The sequence below is a fragment of the Pyxicephalus adspersus genome, chromosome 5 (assembly GCF_032062135.1).
Source record: "Pyxicephalus adspersus chromosome 5, UCB_Pads_2.0, whole genome shotgun sequence".
NCBI classification, from domain to species: domain Eukaryota; kingdom Metazoa; phylum Chordata; class Amphibia; order Anura; family Pyxicephalidae; genus Pyxicephalus; species Pyxicephalus adspersus.
This window is the reverse complement of record NC_092862.1, coordinates 108,852,277-108,871,708: the sequence shown is the minus strand read 5'-3', so window position 1 is coordinate 108,871,708 and position 19,432 is coordinate 108,852,277. Positions and strand designations below refer to the sequence as shown.

Sequence of the window (19,432 nt, the reverse complement as noted above, 5' to 3'; positions counted from 1 at the left end):
GTGTGAGAATGATTTCAGTTTTTTTTTTACATTTGCTAAATATTACGAATGAACATCCCAAATGCTCTTAAAGATCAGTTACCTTGTAAGCATTTGCATTAATGTCCCTGGGATCTTGCATAACCCACATTTATATGATTAGCAATAAAAGAGTTACCTGAACATGAATAAATTTGATAACAATTCACACACCTGATGACATAAGTAGCACAGCCTGCAACAAGGCGACTTCGGTATCATCAAGGTTAAATGAAGACAGCGATACGCCTAAATCAAAAATGGCATCGGATACTACTCCCAGTCCTCCATTTTTCAGCTGTCCTCTTGTCACTGCCATTTCCCCATTCAGAGTTAAGGTCTCACTTTCAGGATCATACCGCACTGCGGCTCGGAGGGACATGATCTCCATACAACAGCCTTTGAGAAGGATGATCTGATCTTCACATGGCAGCTAGAAAAAAGCACACATTTACTATTGTTCAGTATATGAGTATGTATAATTAATAGGCTTTTAATAGAGCAGACGTTCCATTTTAATGGAAGGTTTGCTTAAGAAACAGACAGACTTTTCAAGGGCAAATATTGTGTATATATTTATTAGTGAAACATTTTAAAATGGTCCTGACTCTAAACAGAGACCAACTATTCCAAACACAATATCGCACAGGAACTGACCCGTGTCGCCTTATTAGGCTTTCTCAGGGGATCACATGAGATCAATATCATATCTTAATACAAAGGTAAACCATAATTAGAAAGTATATAGTAGAAATTTCTACACATGTAAAATTTTCATATGTCTCATTACACAAAGAACAAGTTCAACAACCATACTAACTCAAAATATCTACTTTTGCAGTAAAATTGTACACAACAGACAAGGGACGGTAGGTTCGGTACATCCCTAGGGTTCACAAACCGTATCTATATGATGAAAAAAAACGTATCTATATGATGTATTTCTCATTGTAAAAAGAAAAAAAAATTTACAATGAGAAATATATACATCATATAGATACGGTTTGTGAACCCTAGGGATGTACCGAACCTACCGTCCCTTGTCTGTTGTGTACAATTTTGTGTACAATTTTTTGGCAAATGTAAGTAGATATGTTGAATTAGTATGGTTGTTGAACTTGTTCTATGTGTAATGTGGACTTTCTACTATGCACTTTCCAATTAAGATTTACCTTTGTATTCAGATATGGTATTGATCTCATGTGATCCCCTGAGGAAGCCTAACAAGGTGAAACATGTCGGGTACTGTGAGGTATCCTTGAACATATGTCAATAAAAAGTTGGGAACAATAGATATTTTATTGTCACTATATGAATTGTGTTTAGAATAGTTGGTCTCTGTTTAGAGTAAGGACCATTTTAAAATGTTTCACTATTAAATATATACACAATATTTGCCCTTGAAAAGGCTGTCTGTTTTGTCCTTACATTTACCTATGCAATATCCAGGGTGGGCATAATTTTATAGAGCTACATAATTAGAGCCTTCCTAAATATCTTTTTGAGACCTAATAAAGAAAAACTATTCTTCTCCAATTCTGAAAGATGTAATATTCCTGAGATTTAACAATTTAAAGTGAAGCATTGTATACTGAGTGATTGAGTCACTCAGTCATGAGCATGGCAAATTTTTTGTTTTGGGGTATTCAAACTAAACACAGCTATACAGATTTTTTACATAATTTTCACCACAGTACTTTAGTATATCAACCCTATTGATTTTAATACTCTGGTTGTGAACTGTATTTACCTACAGTCCTCAGTGGATTGTTCACACACAAAAATACTCAACAACAATTAATAAATGTTCTATATTCTGCTGTCAAATGTGTAGCAGGGTGACACTGTCATGGCTTAACAGATGATTGTATGGTAGATTCCATTATAAAATAAGCACTTGCAGAATTATATTTATATAGTGTATGTTTTGTATAATTGTATATGACACCTTACAAGATATGGTTTAGTTCTACTGAAATGTGGGTGTTATAGTACAGAACGGCTGCAGCACCATTGAGCAGTGTATTCACTTACCTCACAAAACATAGGTAATTTTTTGGCAAAATCAACCACTCTTGTAATTGCTGGGGTGATTATTTTTGTAAACTGACTGAAGGCTTCTAAGTCCACTTTTCCACCCTCCGGAGCATTAACTATAGGAGCCTGTCCGATATCTTCTGGCTGGGGTCAAGCAGAATACATTATAAAAAGGTAAATATGTCGATTTAGAAAACTTATTTATAAATATTAAATTTCTTTTAGTCTGTTAAATATTCCAATGAAAGCATTTTGTTTTGTCAGATTCATAAGTACAAAAGATACCTGAAATACCTGAGATACCTGAAAGCTTTTAAATTCCTGGCCACTCTGTGTTATTCTAAGTAGCTTTCTCAGCCCTGCATAAATTGCCTCCATCAACTATAAAATATTTTAGAATATTATAGAATATTTTCCCTTGTGTTAGAGATTAGAGAAAAAGGGGAAGTGGAGGAGAGATGTTCTGTAGTCCCAAAAGATTTCTTGTTGTTAGAGTACAGTTAGTGAGCACTGTCACCCTTTAAGAGGAAGTGTATTGCAAGTACACTACTGACCTTAGATTTAGACTTTAAGGGACCCATGCCATGCCTTGTGAAATCCCATTTAACAGTACCCATGCTTACAGGCTGTTGTAAGCTCCTTATTGTGCTCTCTCCTTTCAAAGTTCTGCAACAACTGTGACTTCCAGTCTGAGTTTTCACACCTGCTATTCAGGGTTTGCTAGAGAGATGTGACATGAGAGTGGAAGCAGTCCAAACCTTACAACATTTTCTATGTACAGGTAATCATACGTTGACCTGTCTTAATCTCAGCCTACTTTATATCCTCTGAACAGCAGCACTCTACCAAAATAGAATAAAGAATTATGCATTAGATTATTAAATAAAGCATTTTGAAACTTAATGGTAAACACTCCTCCCAGGCAGCACAATCACATTTTTAAATCATCCTAATCTTATTCTCTCCTTTTTTTAACATGTGCACTAGAGATTCCTGATTTCCTCTGAATACTACCCCTTCCCTTTACCAAGTTTAATTTTACTACAGTACAGTGGACTACAGGAGGCTGTTAAGACAGTCATGTCAGTCCCAATAAACAATGATAATGTATTGAACAATTTTGTTAGTGCTTTCTGAAGTTCAGCTTAACTTAAAGCCCCATGCCTGATCTGGACCTTTCCTCCACAGGCTACTGTCCCTGGCCTGTCCCTTATATTACCTGGATTTTAGTTTTGCTTATGGAGGTTCAGTCTCAGAAGTAGAATTTTGTTTCCAGAAAGCTACCATCTATTTAAGGGTTTAAAGATTAACACCAGAATTAAGCCTTGCTTGCAGCATACACTGCACATTTTCTAACAAGCAGAATGTAAACAAAAACACAGAAAAAAAACACTGTTATGTCTGATAAAGAACTGAATAACATTTGTTGAACATTTCCCATTGTTAAAGGTTTAGTTTCTCCTTAAACTTTTAGTCTCTCTCATAACTCTCCTTTAAAGTGGAACTAAACCTGCTATACTGACCCGTCCTTCGCAGGGTGCCACCACCTTTTTCATTCTTTGATAAGTTCGATTGGCTGGCTTTAAAGACGTACCGGGAGTTCATTCATTTCTGTTAAGCACAGGGGAAGTCAGGATTCCTGGAGCGATCAGGCATGTAGGAGGGATTACTGTAAAAGGGACAACGCTTGTTCCTTTATGCAATAATGACTTGCCTGATTGTGGATTTTTAAAAGTGCACTTTTGTGGACTTTCATTTTGCTTTAAAGGCTCTATTTATAAAGAAGGGAATCTGACATTCCCTGGCGGAGAATCAATTATTGCCCTTAAAACCCATGGACCTGGAAGATTCTTCACCAAGGAATGTTTGGGGGAATGTCTGATTCTCTGCTTTATAAATAAATCCCTAAATGTATAGATAATGGTCTACTGTTTATTGCAACTGTAAACTGAATACTCTGTTTTTGACTTATTGTTACCTTTTTACTTTTTTTCAGTATATTTTCCATTTTCAAATTAAAGCCGCTGTTTGTCCCTCATGAAATAAAAGATCTGTGGACAGCGATAAACATTGGGATTATTAGGTCATTTCTAAGCTGCTCCACCCTCTGACCACCTGCTTCTTTGAGTGTGTTTTTTTATGATTGATGTTTGTTTTTGTATCTGCCTCTGCTGGCACTGCAGGGAAAACATTGTTAGTGGTGTATTAAAAGATAATAAAAAACACCTCAGTGAGCATCGTTTTTAGGGCTTTTGCAACAAGAAAAATTCCATCATTTAAAGATGGAATTGCAGTGCTGGCTGCCTGTCAAACCACATGGCTGCATTTACTGACTTGTAGGTATGAGTGCTTTTATTATGTACCTAAAGGGTGTCATTACTTGCCTGGAGTTTGTAAAAAAGAAATTTAGGCAGGGTGCTTTTTTGCATGTTTTTCTTTTTTTAAGATGTCTATGTAGTGCCTGCTGTGCTCTGCATGTGTGCTGTTCTTATACTATTTTAAACTTTATTTTGAGAATGTTTTTGGCACAAGAAATTTACCAGGCAGTTATGATGACTTCTTCAGTTTCTGGGCTCATTAAATGAAAATGAGCACAAGAATCATCTGATGTGTGTACAAAGCTAAAGGGTTAGGCTTAAAGTTGGAGTTAGTTTTAAATTAGAATTAGGGCTAGGATTGGAGATGGGGTTATCATTGGGATTATGATTCTTTGGCTTTTACAGTTAGCTTTAGGTAGGGTTACCATTAAGTACAACTTTTAGTCTTATTTAGGATTGTCTTTATTCACGTAAATTCTGCATAAACAGTATGTGTGGCAAACTTTTGTGGTGATATTTTCAATGAATTTCTGCAAAGTCAACACAGACAGTTCTTCATTTTTTTTTTTTTTCTTACCAAAAATTTTCGTTTCTGTTTCCAGTGACTTCCCTGTGCATTGGTGGCCACATGAGCTTCAGTGACAACCTGTATTAGCTCCCACTCCTCTGATGTTGGTTCAGGTTTCTGTACCAGTGACTTTTGCAGTTCGTCTTTGCGTCTCTTTTCTCTGTTTTCTTCTATGAGTTTTCTTTTTGCCAAACGCTTGTTGTCATCCAAAACCACTTTGAAAAAAAGAATGCATATTACTTTTGTTTCACACCTTCCAATGTCAATACATGTTCAATGATTTATACCAGTATAAACATGATCGTTGTAAACAATTGGCTAAGCCAAGTACAATAAGATGTTTTTTGCATGGATCATCTAGCTTTTTGCTGCCTGCCGTATTTGAAGTATTCAACTACTTTAAGAAAGTGTTGAGATCCCTCTGGGTAAACAATTCCAGGGCCACATCCCCATCCAACTCCCACCCAATTCAACTACTTTGGCAGTCCATTCTAGTGTGTGGTTACCAAAAACCACCCTGAGTGTAACTAGGCTAGATTTTACTCCAGCCCACAAAAAGACCAAAATATACAATTAAGGAATGTTACATTGACACAAATAAACAGTTACAGTCCTTCCTACCACTATAGTCAGTAACAAACAGTGTGAATTACAACTTGATTATTGAAAAACTTTCTTGCCTCACATGTAGTGCCAATCATGTCTTAAAGGCTGCAGGTAAACAGCTACTTACGAGGCTGTCGGAGAATGGCCTACATTGATCTGGACTGGGAGAACTGTGCAAGCCATGAGCGTGCAATATCTACATTTTTTGGTTGCTGGATGTTTTTCTGAGAGCAATGAAATAGTACATTTAAGTAGCAGGTAGGGGAGGTTTTTCATAATTTTCTGTGATCAATCTGAAGCAGGCTGGGTTTTAACAGGATCTTCAATTATCACCTGTAATAATCTAAAATATTCACCCATATTGCCTCAAAACTCACAAATATTTTATACATACCTATATGGCCGCATGCTACTGCACCAAGTGTCTTTACCCTTTTTTTTTTTTTTTTTGCAACAGTGGAAAGTAATCTCTGACCCTTAGCATTTGGCTAATCAGTGCTGTCCACATGGCTTGCTAGATATTGCAGCATTGGCACGAACACTCCTATTTCTTTACAATATTGAAATCAGGACACATGTTTTTCTATTGAGAGATCTATATCTTTTTTGGGTGAACAAATAAGTACAAAATAAACCAATTCGGAGAAAGGTAACTACTCAAAACCAGAAAAAACACTTGTTGAAACTACAAAGTGGAATTTATTGGTTTTATTTTGGATTGTTGTTTATTTTAACACACTTTATATGAAGTAGGTTTTGGTATTGAGCATTACGTTAATTTTTGGTTCAAAGGATTTTGCATTACTGGTTACTTTTTGGTGCAGGTGAACTTCTTTCTGCAGCACATTGTAATAGATTTTAAATTCTAAGTTATATTTAACACTTAACTAACATGAGAACATATAATAACACTTTTAGCCATGAGAACACAGCATTGTTAAAGATGTTTATTTTGATTTATGCCAATTGTGTTTTGTAAAATTGATTATTCTGTTAAGAAAAAAATAATGCATGATCTATTTATTTCAAAATGGTTTGTTTTTTGGACACTTGTTGTATCATGTTCTAGGTGAGTATGGGGAATGAACTAACAAACATCTCTTATGAGCTACTTACAATCTGTTGCCATGCCAACAGCGATGCACTTTTTGAAACGACATTCTTGGCACTGGTTCCTTGTTACTTTGTCTATCACGCATTTTCCTTCATATTTGCAGGAATAGCTTGGGTGAAGATTTTTCTGAATAGTTCTCCTGAAAAAGCCCTACAAATAGCAAAATACATTGTTATCAAAAGTGAACTAGTGTTGCCAGCATAGCCGTAAGCACTGAGAACTGAACAAAAACATTCATCTATTTTGGTTATCTGGACTTAGAGATTGGATTGATTCATTAGTCCCAGTCAGAGGTATAAAAAACTTGTGACCCAAACTTTCAATACAATGGGCTTTTGTCTACACAAAGTAGTATGAAATCACACTTTCATTACTGTTATACGCTTTTTGTCATTCCCCCTTTACAGCTAAATATTGCATCCCAATGCAAATAAAACATTAGGCAACATTTTATCAATGTGCTGGAGTTAAAGTAGAACTAAACCCAAAAATTAAAAAAATTGCAACCAAGCAGGTCTGATCACAATTTTTTTTAATTGTACTGACCTATGCCTGTTCTGTCTCATCTTCTTCATTTCTTTCTTCCTGCTTTTACTCCTCTGCATTTTTTGACAGCTTTGGTTGGCAGTCAGGCAGGTAAGAATGCTTATTGGAGAAGGGACATTGCCTGTCCTATTGTGTAATAAAGCCGTGCCCGATTTTAAATTTTTAGATCTGAAATTTGGGTGGTGACTATAGTGCCCAGGCCTCACCCCCTTGCCTGCTTTGTCATACATGCAGGAGAAATCAGCAGTGCCACAACATTGTCATTCTTTTCCATTTGCTGTGGTTATAAGTACTGTACTGCTCCATTGTGATCCAGCCTCGTCCCTGCAGCCCAGCGTTGTCACTGAGATCAGTCACTTCCACAGCTGCAGCATCACAACCAGCATACCAGTTAATCACTGTCTGACATTGACATGGTGAAAATTTTGACCACTCTTCCATGCATAATTCCTTTTGTTCCAATTGTTTGTGCGTTTTAAACCGATGAACTATCAGTTTAAACTCCCTTACAACATTTTAATTGGATTTTTCAAATCAGGGCTTTTACTAGGCCAGCTCATTACCTTTCATTTTGTTTTTTAACCAATTATTTTGTGGATTTGCTAATGTTCTTTCAATGATTGTTATTTTGAGAGAATCATTACTGCTTCACCTTTAACTGTTGGACAGATTGCTTCACATTTTATCATGCACATTTTGATATAATGCAGAATAAAATACAAACAACTAATTCATCAGTATTTAAAATAGTTTTGGTATCACATATTTAGCTCTTGGCTTGAATTTTAGGGGCTGGCCAGTACTGGATTTATTAGAAGTGCTTTGAAAAGAAGATGTTTGTAGTTTAGATTTCCCCACAGTATAATTCATTATTTAAAGTCCCGCTAGACTCATAGCCAGTTGTACCCTACTTTCTGGGATCCTCAGACCCTAGATCTAAAACTTTGGACAATAGATTCCATATTCATACTTCTAAATGTGAATAATATTGGCACCTAATTTGAAACACTTTCTTCTAATTTTGATGATTTGTACATAGTGGTATGTAGGGAAATGGAACATATAAGCACAAGACATATTGGGACTGATAAACAACAAGTTGCTACCCTTAGCAACTAAAAAGCTTTTTAGGATAACAATCCTTTTTCCTATTTGGAAATTGGGAAAAGTTTATAATACTTTTTTTTTTTTAATTTGGTGTCTGGATCCAAGATAAAGTTTCATTACTTCTCAAGGTGTAATCAGACAGGAAGTAAGGAAAATCACTGTAAAGTGCTTTGTGGTTCACAAAGTAAACATCATCTGGGAGCCAAGCGCTAAGGTACACATCTTACAGCATACCTACACAATCGACTACCAGCCAATGTTTAACTTACCAACTTCAGCAAACAACGGACACCAGATTCTTTAATACCATATTCTAGTATTGATGAGCAAAGGAACAAAAAAAATCTGACTGGTTGCTTTGGACCAACACATTATCATAAATAAACACATGTACAGCTAACATTTAAATATCCTTAACCACCTGAGCGTTACACTGATTTCTAGATTTCTGTTCCAAAAGCGTCACAGGTTTTCATGAAATTTTTTTTTTTAAATTGTAGACCTGTAACTTACAGAAATATGTCCGAATAGGGTTCTAGTAGATATCATGAATAGGGACCAGGTAAGTGGGGATTTTAGTGTAGGCGAAAAAATACGGGGTTATCCAAAACAGCAAAAATATTTAGTGCGAGAAATTACGGGCTTAGCGGTTAGGGGGTTAAAAACAGATCATATGTTTTTGTCACATACATAATAAATATTTTTTTACCTTGCATCCTTCACAGGTGATACATCTATAGTGATACCCTGTTGCCTTGTCTCCACACACCACACACAGTTCATCTTTATCTAAATAGCTGGGTATGTACCCTACAAGAAAAAAAAAAATAAGTTGGAACAGAAAATACTAAAATATGACTTGCATCAAGCATTTTGGGAATAAAAGAAGTGACGTTATCCGTGAAAAAAAAATGTTACCTAATGTTCCTAAAACCTATTTCCCTGTTAAAAAATGCAATTTTAAATTCTAAGAACAAGTTTTAATGACAATAAACTTTTTTTTTTTACCATTATCTAACTGATGAACTTGTGCCTAAAGTGAGATGGACTTGGAAGGTAGTGAGTGGAAGGAAGATGGTGGAATAGTGAGATCCTCACAAACACAAGGGTGTATATATACTAAAGTGTGAAGTGAAATATAGTGAACCCATTGTCACTTTAATCATCTGACTGTGTGAGGGATACATTCAACATCATTGAGTCTGATTTATTAAAGCTCTCCCAGGCTGGAGAGAATATACGTTCATCTGTGAACCTGGGTGATCCAGCAAACCTGGAATGGATTTCTCCAAAATCATTTGCTATTTGTTAGCAAAATGTTTTCAATCCTGGACAAGATCCATTCCAGGTTTGCTGGATCACCCAGCTTCACTGATGAAAATGTTTCCTCTCTAGCCTTGGAAAGGTTTAATAAATCAGGCCCATTGGCTGCACGTTCACCTGTTTTATCTCCGGGTCACACTTTAAAAAAAGCCCCTACAGCTTTTATTTAAAGTTCAACCAAAATTTGTGTTCAATAAATGTTATAACAATAGCAATAACAAGATACCATTCACCAACTTGCACCCATAGTCAAAAATATCTGATATGGAAATGTTTTTATATCATTATACACAATTGCAGTGGTGTAAAGTAAAATATATTACCCAATTACAGGAGGTTAGCAATGGAAGGCCAATGAAATCAAATTTCTGACTCATTGTTAAAGGTTACTGTACATTTCTTTCTGCCTGTTACGCACACACAAAGGACAATACAGTAATACTACAAAACTTTCTCTAAAATATACTTTTATAGGTTTCTTGGTTATCTGATCTGGAGAAATTGAAGCCATTGCTGACATACCTCCCCCAACTTTCATTTAATTTGTAAATAGTGGCATAGTACCCATGCTACACAGGTCACATTATTTGAGGATGGGAAATGCTGTTAGACAGAATCCTCCACTGAAAATCAAATATTAAATTAATGGTTTAGCAGAGCTGAACAAAACAGCACTTCCTGGCTTTAGCCAGTTGCGCTTCCTATACAATATTATTAGAACTACATTTGCAGCTTTTTAATTCTAATGGCACATACATGGATTGTGTTATTTCCCTTTCAAAATCAATTTTCTGTTTTCCAATAATCCTTCAATATAGGATCCTATATTTTCTGACAACAACAAATGTAAAGAGCTGTGCATTGCTATAGATAAATTGTATTACCTAACAATAAGGCAAAAGCAAGCTTTGTCTGAGAGAGACATTGTCTATTGTAGCAACAACTCTGAAAAGTCCATGGTCCACTATTTCCATGATCATTTTTCCACTAGCGGCCAGTAAGTAAAAGAAACAAAGCAACACATACATGTTGGTTGGATACTGCAATGAACAATGCCGAATGTGCACTATCATCATGTGTAGATAACTTCACTTTACATTTTGCTAAGGCAGGCTTAGTGTATACATGTGATAAAAGTATACATATAGATAGAAGAGAGATAGAAGCTGTTATTCTTTGCACTACATTTAGCACAAGAAAGGTTGTAAGAGGACACCTGTTCTCTTGGCTTTTAATGAGTTACTATAGAGACTTCATTAAACCCAAATCAATGCTAATCAATAGGGACAAGCATGTCCTTTGAGTAACCTTCTGTCCTCACCCCTGGATTAATTGATTTGGATAGAAAATTCAATAGGGTTGATTTTATGATAAACATATATGCAAACTGAAAAAGTAGATTATTTATTAATACCTAAACTGTAATTATTACTATAAAAAAGAGATCTACAAAAAATGAATATAGCCATGCAGCAGTATCCAAGCCAACCAATATATATATACATGCTACCGAAATAAGATATATTATGGTGGTTATAAAAAAAAGTAAATACTATACCTGTTCATAGTTCTTCTAAGATGTGCATTTTTTAGCACTTTTTGAAGCATTCAAACACACACTAAAATTTTTTTTTTCAAAATAACAAATATGAAAACTTCTAAAAACAGTAGTGTCATTAGATTATTTCAATTTAGGCACTGTGCTTTTTTAATAGTATTATTTATTTCAAACATATGCTAAAAATGTCAGCTTATTAAACTAACTTTTTTAGCTTTTCTGGGATTGTATACTAGCAGAACACATAATTTATAAGACCACTACAACAGTATTATAAATGATACATGACGACATATTATAAAAAAATGGTTAAAAAAGAGTATTATCAGCGGTTAGTCTCCTCTGCAGAAATAGAAATATAACCTAACTTTATAACAGATAACAGTTATAAACCAGATGAAAAATCGTCAATCTACAATAACCCTGTAAAAAAAATCATCAGCGCTGGAACTGAATATTCTAAATTTCTCCAAATAAAATTGTCATATTTGGAGGAAGAATGAAGTGACATTTGTGTGCTAGTCAAGCTAAATCACTAGTTAACTTTATGAGTCACTGTGATAAAACTATGCACTGAAGTCTGGTCATAAAGTTCTCTAGGGATAAAGATACATTGTATTAAATCTGTAGGATATCCACATAACATTTCGGTCTGTATCACAGTCCAAAATCTTCAGATACCAATTATACATAACTGTATGTGTGTATAAATGTATATATACACATTGCTAATTATTATATCATGATGTGATATTAAAAGAGACTGCATTACAATAGAAAATGACAATGAATAGACTCTAGCTACAAAATAAGCAAATATTTCCACATGTAAAAAATAATCTCCAATACTTATTCTGCAAAAATGTTAATTTAATAAATGTGTACATTTCATTCCATGATTAATTCAGAAGACAGTAAGTAAAACTTTGTATCTAAAGAGCTTTATATAAAATATTTGGATGTGAAAGGTACTATATGCAACACAGATCGCACAGATTATACATACACTACATATAGAGAAAGGGTCTGTAAAACACAGAAATGTGTTCATAACAGACAAAAAATCTATTATTCGAGCAAAATGAGAATTAGAAAATTCCTAACATCAGGAGAAATAAAACATTTTAATCTCCTAGCAACCTGAAATACGGCTTTCGGCTGATTACAGATGAGCTCTGATATAATGGCCGGGTGCTAAAACTATACAACTTTAAATCTGAATGAAACACAAACGATCAATGCGATGTGAAGACAATGGTGTGAATGAGCCCCTTTTATGGACTGAAAGAAAAAAACAAGCAGACCTGTCCCTACCTTTTTTCTGTGAGAACATCGGAGACTGTCCTTGTGAAAAAGTTGCTTTTTCCTCAGAGAAATAACCTGGTTGGTTGTATGAATTCAGGGCCATGTCCATTTCTGAGTACTCGCTTTTAAACATGTTTCCAGGGTAACTGGAGGTATAAGCCTGATTCACCGCCCAGGCCTGATCCATATATATATTATTGCTGTGTAGGACATGAGCCTCACAAGAACTGTAGTTCTGACTATCTTCGATATAAGTGCAATATTCAGTGGGCTGCATGCAGTAGGTGTTAACAGCAGGCTGGGGCATATCGTACATTTCTTGAATGCAGTAGTTCATTTTGATAGTCAGAACCAGCTTCTATTTTACACAGACAACACACACACACATGCATGCATAGACATAGAGAGAAGGGAGGAAAAAACAGATGAATATCAAGCAGTGGCTGAAATCTGCCTCAAAGCTAGGCACCTAGAGTACGATGTGGAGCAGCAACTTATGTGCTAAGGTCCTATTTATATCTGCCATGTCACTCAACAGCCAAACATGTTGGAAAAGAGATTTGTAACAGTTTAAGGTCCTAATCTATGAGCCACGGCTAAATCCCAGAAAAGATGGCTGTTCAGACAGGTAGCAGGGGGTATTACAGACTCAACACAAGCAGTGTCAGACACAAGTCCCGTCTTAGTTTAAACTGGGCCTATAACTTTGCAGGATCATACTTAGTGTGACATATGAGTGGTGATACTTTACTTGACAACTTGAGGAGTAAAGCCTAAGTGAGACAAGTGGCTATTCAAAATCCTAAAATCAATAAGCCCGAGTTTTTAACTCTATCCTTTTAGAAATTCAATAGAAGAACCAAGATGACCCGTACCAAAATATAAAAGGTAAACACTGTAACAACCTAATCCACGATCAGTTCTATTGATTTGGTGTTACAGCTTTAACTGTGTGGTAAAAAAAAACCTGCTGAGTGATGGGTATATTGATTGCCATTCATATGCTGTTTTAGCTATTTTTAACTCATTGTGCATAGTTCTTTGAATGAAAAATTATGTACAAATGAGTACAGAACACCATGTCATGGTGTTTCAGCACCTTCCTTAGAAACTATTTATTATTTATAAATTAATATAGGGGGTCAGTTTTAACATATTTTAATGCTAGCATACTATAGGTACAAAACAGAAACGTATAAATGCTTTTTAAATGATATGTACTGAGTCACTGAAACACAATCACTAGCACCTCATATAGGCTCTAAAATCCTATTGCAATTTCAATATTAAGTAATATTATTATTTGACAACTGTAGCTTCCATTACATATACCCTGGTGGTCTCACTATGAAAGTCCATGTTCATTCAAAAATGTAGACACAAGAAACATATATGACAAATATCAGGTCTAAGCTTCTACACTTAAAAGGGTAAATTTATAAGGAAGAGTGGATATTGTTATCTACTCTTCATTATTCTTTTTGTTGCTGCACACTGCTCCTACCCCATTCATAAAAAGCAGGACAGAGGTGTGCAGTTGATGGAGCTAGACAGAGATCCTTCTGCTGAATAAAGTGCTCAGCAACTACAGGTTACCTACTTCTTCATTCTGCTTTTTTTGTCGAATTGGCTTGCAACAGCTTTAGAGTTCTAAAGTGCACATCTTTAAAGCACACTACAATAATTTATAAACGTGGAGATTTTTTTTTTTAATTATCAGTGCAGATGGAACACCAATATTTTATTTCACTTCTAGTATGGCAGGGTCTATCTACCTAAAGAAAAGATTTGATGTTGGGAAACCCACCGTAGTTATGACATAATGTGACTGAAAAGTATTACTGACATGCTCAAAAATGTATATGTAAAATTTGTATTTTAAAGCTGAACCTAAAGCAAAAATCCTTCTTACACTTGCTGAATTTTGAGTGACCCTCTGAATTGGTTACAAGGGAATGATACAGGAAGAGTAAAACTTACCTTGCTCCTCACTCCCAAAGCTGCTGGCCCTCTCCTTTGCTGGATAATGTCACTATGGATTGTGGGCAGAGCCTTGGTGTCAACTCATACATAGCAAAGCTTATAGACTTGCACTGAAGGTGCAAGTTCATGTCTCTTTGTTCTGCTGTGTGTGTCCTGAAAAGATGGCTTCCTTTCAATGCAACTAAAAGTAGGAGGAAATTTTCCCAAAATGGATTACTTTGCTCTGCCAGGGATACTCAGTGGTGCAGCACTTCACTATCTGCTTCTCTCTTCAAAAGTCTGGGCCATTCATTCTGTAAAACTGACAGGTGTATTGTATGCTGCTTGTTCTTACACCATTCCTACCATAAAGGACCATAATGTAGTGAGAAGGGAGCAACATTGCTATTCTGCTGCCTTGCTTAGGGCAGCCATGATCATATACTGTATCTGCCTAAACACTTACAGTTTTGCAGAAAGCAGCAGAGTCTTTATTTCCTAACTCTCACCTCTCTCTCCTGACATTCAGCATACTATTACATAGTTACATAGGTAGTTAGGTTGAAAAAAGACATATGCTTATCAACTTTAACCACAGGGAAAATAAACATATTACAGATTAATCACTATAAACATAGCTGATCCAGAGGAAGGCAAAAAAAACCCTGGTTCAATTTGCTCGAACGGGGAAAAAATAATCAATTGTTCCCTAGTCCAACAGTCTCCATCATTATCTTTACTGTAAAACTTTAATATCCAATTATATTCTGTGCTCTGAGATTACATTTCTTTTCTTCCAGACTCAAAGAATGCCCCCTTGTCCTTTGAATAACCGGGAAGCAAGTTCTCTATGGGGACCATTTATATATTTATACAGGGTGATCATAACCCCTTTTAAAAGTCCCTTCTCAAGGGAGAATAGATTCAGTTCAGCTAATCTCTCCTCATAGCTGAGCTCCTCCATTTTTTTTTATTAGTTTAGTTGCCCTTCTCTGCACTCTCTCCAATTCCACAATATCCTTTTTGTGAACTGGTGCCCAAAACTGGACTGCATATTCCAGATGTGGTCTGACCAATGCTTTGTACAGGGACAGGAATGTGCCCTTTTGTTTCCACAATGTACCTGCCATGGATGGATCAGAAGCAGCAACACAACTATTCTGGTGCTTTGATCAGTAGTGCTAGGATCATGCAGTTGGCTGTTTCCTAAACAAGGAAGAGACATTGTATATTCTAAATAACAGCAAGGGGCACTTATGACAGGGAAGCCCTTTCCCCCCTGTCACTGGCCTTAGTTCTGTTTAAACAATCTTTGATAGAGCACACTAAGTTAATAGGAAAACAAGTAGGGTACCCTATTCCCTGAAGCCACAGTTCTATTTCTGTTGGTGATCATGGAATTACATGTAGAACTTCAAATACGTCTATAAAGGAGCAAGGTAAATACAATTATTTTGACCCTGATTTATAGGGTCAAGAATGATTAAAAATAAGCAAAAAAAATGTTTTTATTGTGGGAAGTTCAGCTATGAGAAATAAAATCATTGCATTAGAATGTGTAAAAAAAACCCTGTTTGAATATATTTGTAAATAATAATATATAGGAAGATATCCACTGTCTAGGTCACTTAACATTGACATCCTCTGCAGATCCACCAACATTTCTTCTTCTGTCCTCTTTCGCTGTTGTTGTTGCTGCTTTCCTTCTCTACTGTGATACAACCCAAAGTGATGGACAGCCTAAAAATGACTACCCCAGAAGCACAGGAAGAGAGAAGACACTGGACCCTGTGGTATTAGGGGAGTATAAATGGGTTTTACTTTTCATTTTTTTTGTTTTTGTTTTACTGACATTTAGTTACAGGAGGATAGTTAGGATTATCCCAGAATACTATATATTGTTCAAAATGTATAAAAATTACATAAATGAAAAATACAACTTTTTAAAGCTATATTTCTATTAGATATAAAGTATGAATTTTAGCAGGTGTTTAAATAATAGAATACATCCCAACATCTGCTTGGAGACACGTACAAAGCATGCCAACGGGTATTGAGAGCAATATTTGACTCAAGGCCACTTAATAAAAAAATGCTTTCAAAAATGTTTGAGTCACAGAACATATTTTTTTTGGGGTCATTTTATTTTGTATCATTGGGAGCATCATTAAATAAAAGACCCCAATACCAATACTGTAGTAAATGTAAACAGTGACACCTAGTTCAAGAATCCAAGGTATTCAGGCTGTTCATGAGCTGTTCTGTGTCGCAGGATAAAGGAAAAATATTCTTAAACTACTTAAAGTGTACCTAAACTCAGAAATTTCACTTTACATAAAAGGGTAGACAACCCTTTTATATAACAATAAGATTCTGTTTTTTTTTTTTTTTGGGTAGCATTCTTTTTTTAAATAAAAAAGGGTGCAGCACCGCCCCTTAATTCTTGATCGCCTAGGTGATCGAGAATGAACGGGAGTGCAAAGCCTCCTGCAAAGCCCCCCGGCTATCTACATCAGGCATCCCGGGAGGCTCTTTGGTGCTCCTTCTGCGCATGCCCGAAAGCCTTTTTGCTCAAACAAAAAAATTTGCTGATCTCACGCATGCGCAATGTGATTGTAAATTTTTTTTTTTCATCCTATGTCACCCGATCTCGCGCCTCGGTCAGGTGACGTGGATGAAGAACCAGGAAGAAGAGCAGAAGATGGAGACGCCCGAATATCTTAAATGCACAGATAAAAGGGAGCTTTAAAAAGTAGTCAAGGCAGGCATCACAGGAACTATTGCATATCTGGTGAACCAAGAAGTGGCAGCTTTTCAATGCAGAAGCAACAAGAAAATAGATAAGTGCTTATTTTTGCTGTATTCAGACTAGCTGGTGGACATTTATCTGACACTGACATTTGTGTTCATGGAAATCATATTACAAAAATATTTAAAAGTATGAATAACTTCTCTTATGTGGCCACATCAAACATTCACAATGAACCATTAAAAGGGATAGAGAGAGCTTATACATTCCTGTGTACTCTACAGTGTTATCAGCTCAGTCTAATTCACCTTTGCAAACAGAAGAACACCTCCACTTATGTTATAAATATGAAGAGCTAGGGTTATGTTCTGTAGTTCCAGCACAATTCTTGTCCTAGGGTAACAACATTGCTCCTCTGTGGATACAGCAGAGTGAGAACTGAAACTCTAAGACAGGAAAAAAAATTTTATTAACAGGCTCACCAGGTGAAAATAATAGAAATCTATTCCAGGTTGGCTGGATCACCTAGGTTAACTGATGAAAGTATATCTTTCCTGGCCTTGGAGAGCTTTAATAAATCAGGCCTTATGTCTTAGGATTGGCAAACAGTAATATATTACATTTTTGGGGTTTAGATAGGAAACTTATAAAGAAAAAAGGTTCAGACAGAAAACCAGAGACGAGCCTAATATATGGAAAGCCATACTTATATCAAGTTTTTAAACGATTAAATGAAAAATGGAGAGGAAGCCAAATAATTTCATCGCAATTAGTAGTTTTATTGACATATACTTTAATACTTTATGCATGATCCACTTTTTGATCCCCCAATGTTCTCCCCTTCTCTTGTTGAAATACTGATTAAAAGCTTAAAAAACATGTAGAGAAAAAAGTTAGAAACTTTACTCACCTTTCCTCTGGCTTTTGTGGTACAGTGAGTGATGTCTCACAAGTACACAAAACAGCACAGTACTGAGTACTTCCAATTGAGATTTAGGCTACTCTATATTTCCCAGGATCTCAGGAGAAGGATGATGTCACCCTTGTCACATTACCTATTTTATTCCAGCACAAGTCTTTTTACACTTTTAACCAGTGCATTAGCAATGAAGGGGAAGGAGAGGCACAATTTAAGTGGGACTTTTAAGAAGGTTTTGTAAGCTGTCATTTCTGACATTGTTCTAAAAAAATATTTGATTACTGTCAAATGAAAAAAAATTTCATGTTTTATTACTATTGAAAATACCTAAGTGGTTGCATAATGTGTCTTGTTTTTAGATATTAATTTTTAAATAAATTGACAATAAAGTTTATCTTTGGTTTCATGCACCTTGCCGCTCTAGGGAAATTGGGGTTCAAAGTAGAGAAGTGAACAGGGTAGCATAGTAAAGTATATTTGTGACAAATATAACTTTAGGAGCCCCACCCCAATGCTCCTTGCTAAGTAAGTGGCCCCAGGGGTCCACAATTTTCATTTTCAATTTAGGAATCCTAGGCGCACTTTTTTTTAGAAACAGCAACAGCAATGCAGTTGAGGTGTTCTGATAACTGCCACACAACTTCCACACAAGTATCTGTATACTTGTTTCATGTTTGATAGGAACACCTTCAAGCAATTTGCATTCATTAGAATTAGTTCAGCAATATTTTACAAACCTGGTCTGCTTTAGAAAAAGAAGATCTAAATTAACCATTGTGGAAAGTATACTGCCAGGTTACAAGTGGTGGACCAAATGTGTTGCCCATCCACTGATGGAGAAAGGTAATTTCCAGTCACCGATGGTGTTTTATGGAAAGGATCCCTGTGAGCACTGGGAGACAGAACGTCCAGTTTATGGTAATCAGTGAAATTAATATTGTTCTGTTGGTGGTAGCCCTATTAAATGTCACTTGTGGTGTATAGTTAAAATTATATGAAGTTTTATTAAAAAAAATCGTACAGCAAATTTTAAGGGAAACATACTTCAATGACAAAATGTATTATACTATCTAACTATCCTGGTAACATTATTACTGTTTTCACAGCAGCAGTCAACTTAATTTAGCTTCTGAAATTGATCTATCCAAAGGTAGATCTTATAGTCAAAACACTTCCCACAGTAAACCTGAAAAGAACAAGAGCCAGGCTGAAGAATCAAATTGAAGCAATACATAATAATATTCCTTAAACATATTCTGGATTTCAGTGCGACCTGTTCCGCTATATCCTATGATTCATCAC

The 19,432-nt window shown here is 35.7% G+C and overlaps 1 protein-coding gene across 3 annotated transcripts in view; it reads right to left on the bottom strand.

Annotated features, from left to right (window-relative positions):
• The window catches only part of THRB (thyroid hormone receptor beta), a 66,411-nt gene that overhangs the window by 38,293 nt on the left and 8,686 nt on the right, over window positions 1-19,432 (bottom strand). For 2 of the 3 annotated variants that reach the window (XM_072412409.1, XM_072412406.1), the window contains exons 2-6: window positions 9,024-9,124; window positions 6,664-6,811; window positions 4,951-5,156; window positions 2,053-2,199; window positions 193-451 (exon numbers count right to left, since the gene is read on the bottom strand). In XM_072412409.1, the coding sequence (XP_072268510.1) occupies window positions 193-451; window positions 2,053-2,199; window positions 4,951-5,156; window positions 6,664-6,811; window positions 9,024-9,124 (861 nt within the window). Of the gene's footprint in view, window positions 1-192; window positions 452-2,052; window positions 2,200-4,950; window positions 5,157-6,663; window positions 6,812-9,023; window positions 9,125-12,509; window positions 13,134-19,432 lie in introns of those variants that run through there. The other variant, XM_072412407.1, reaches the window with a different exon arrangement.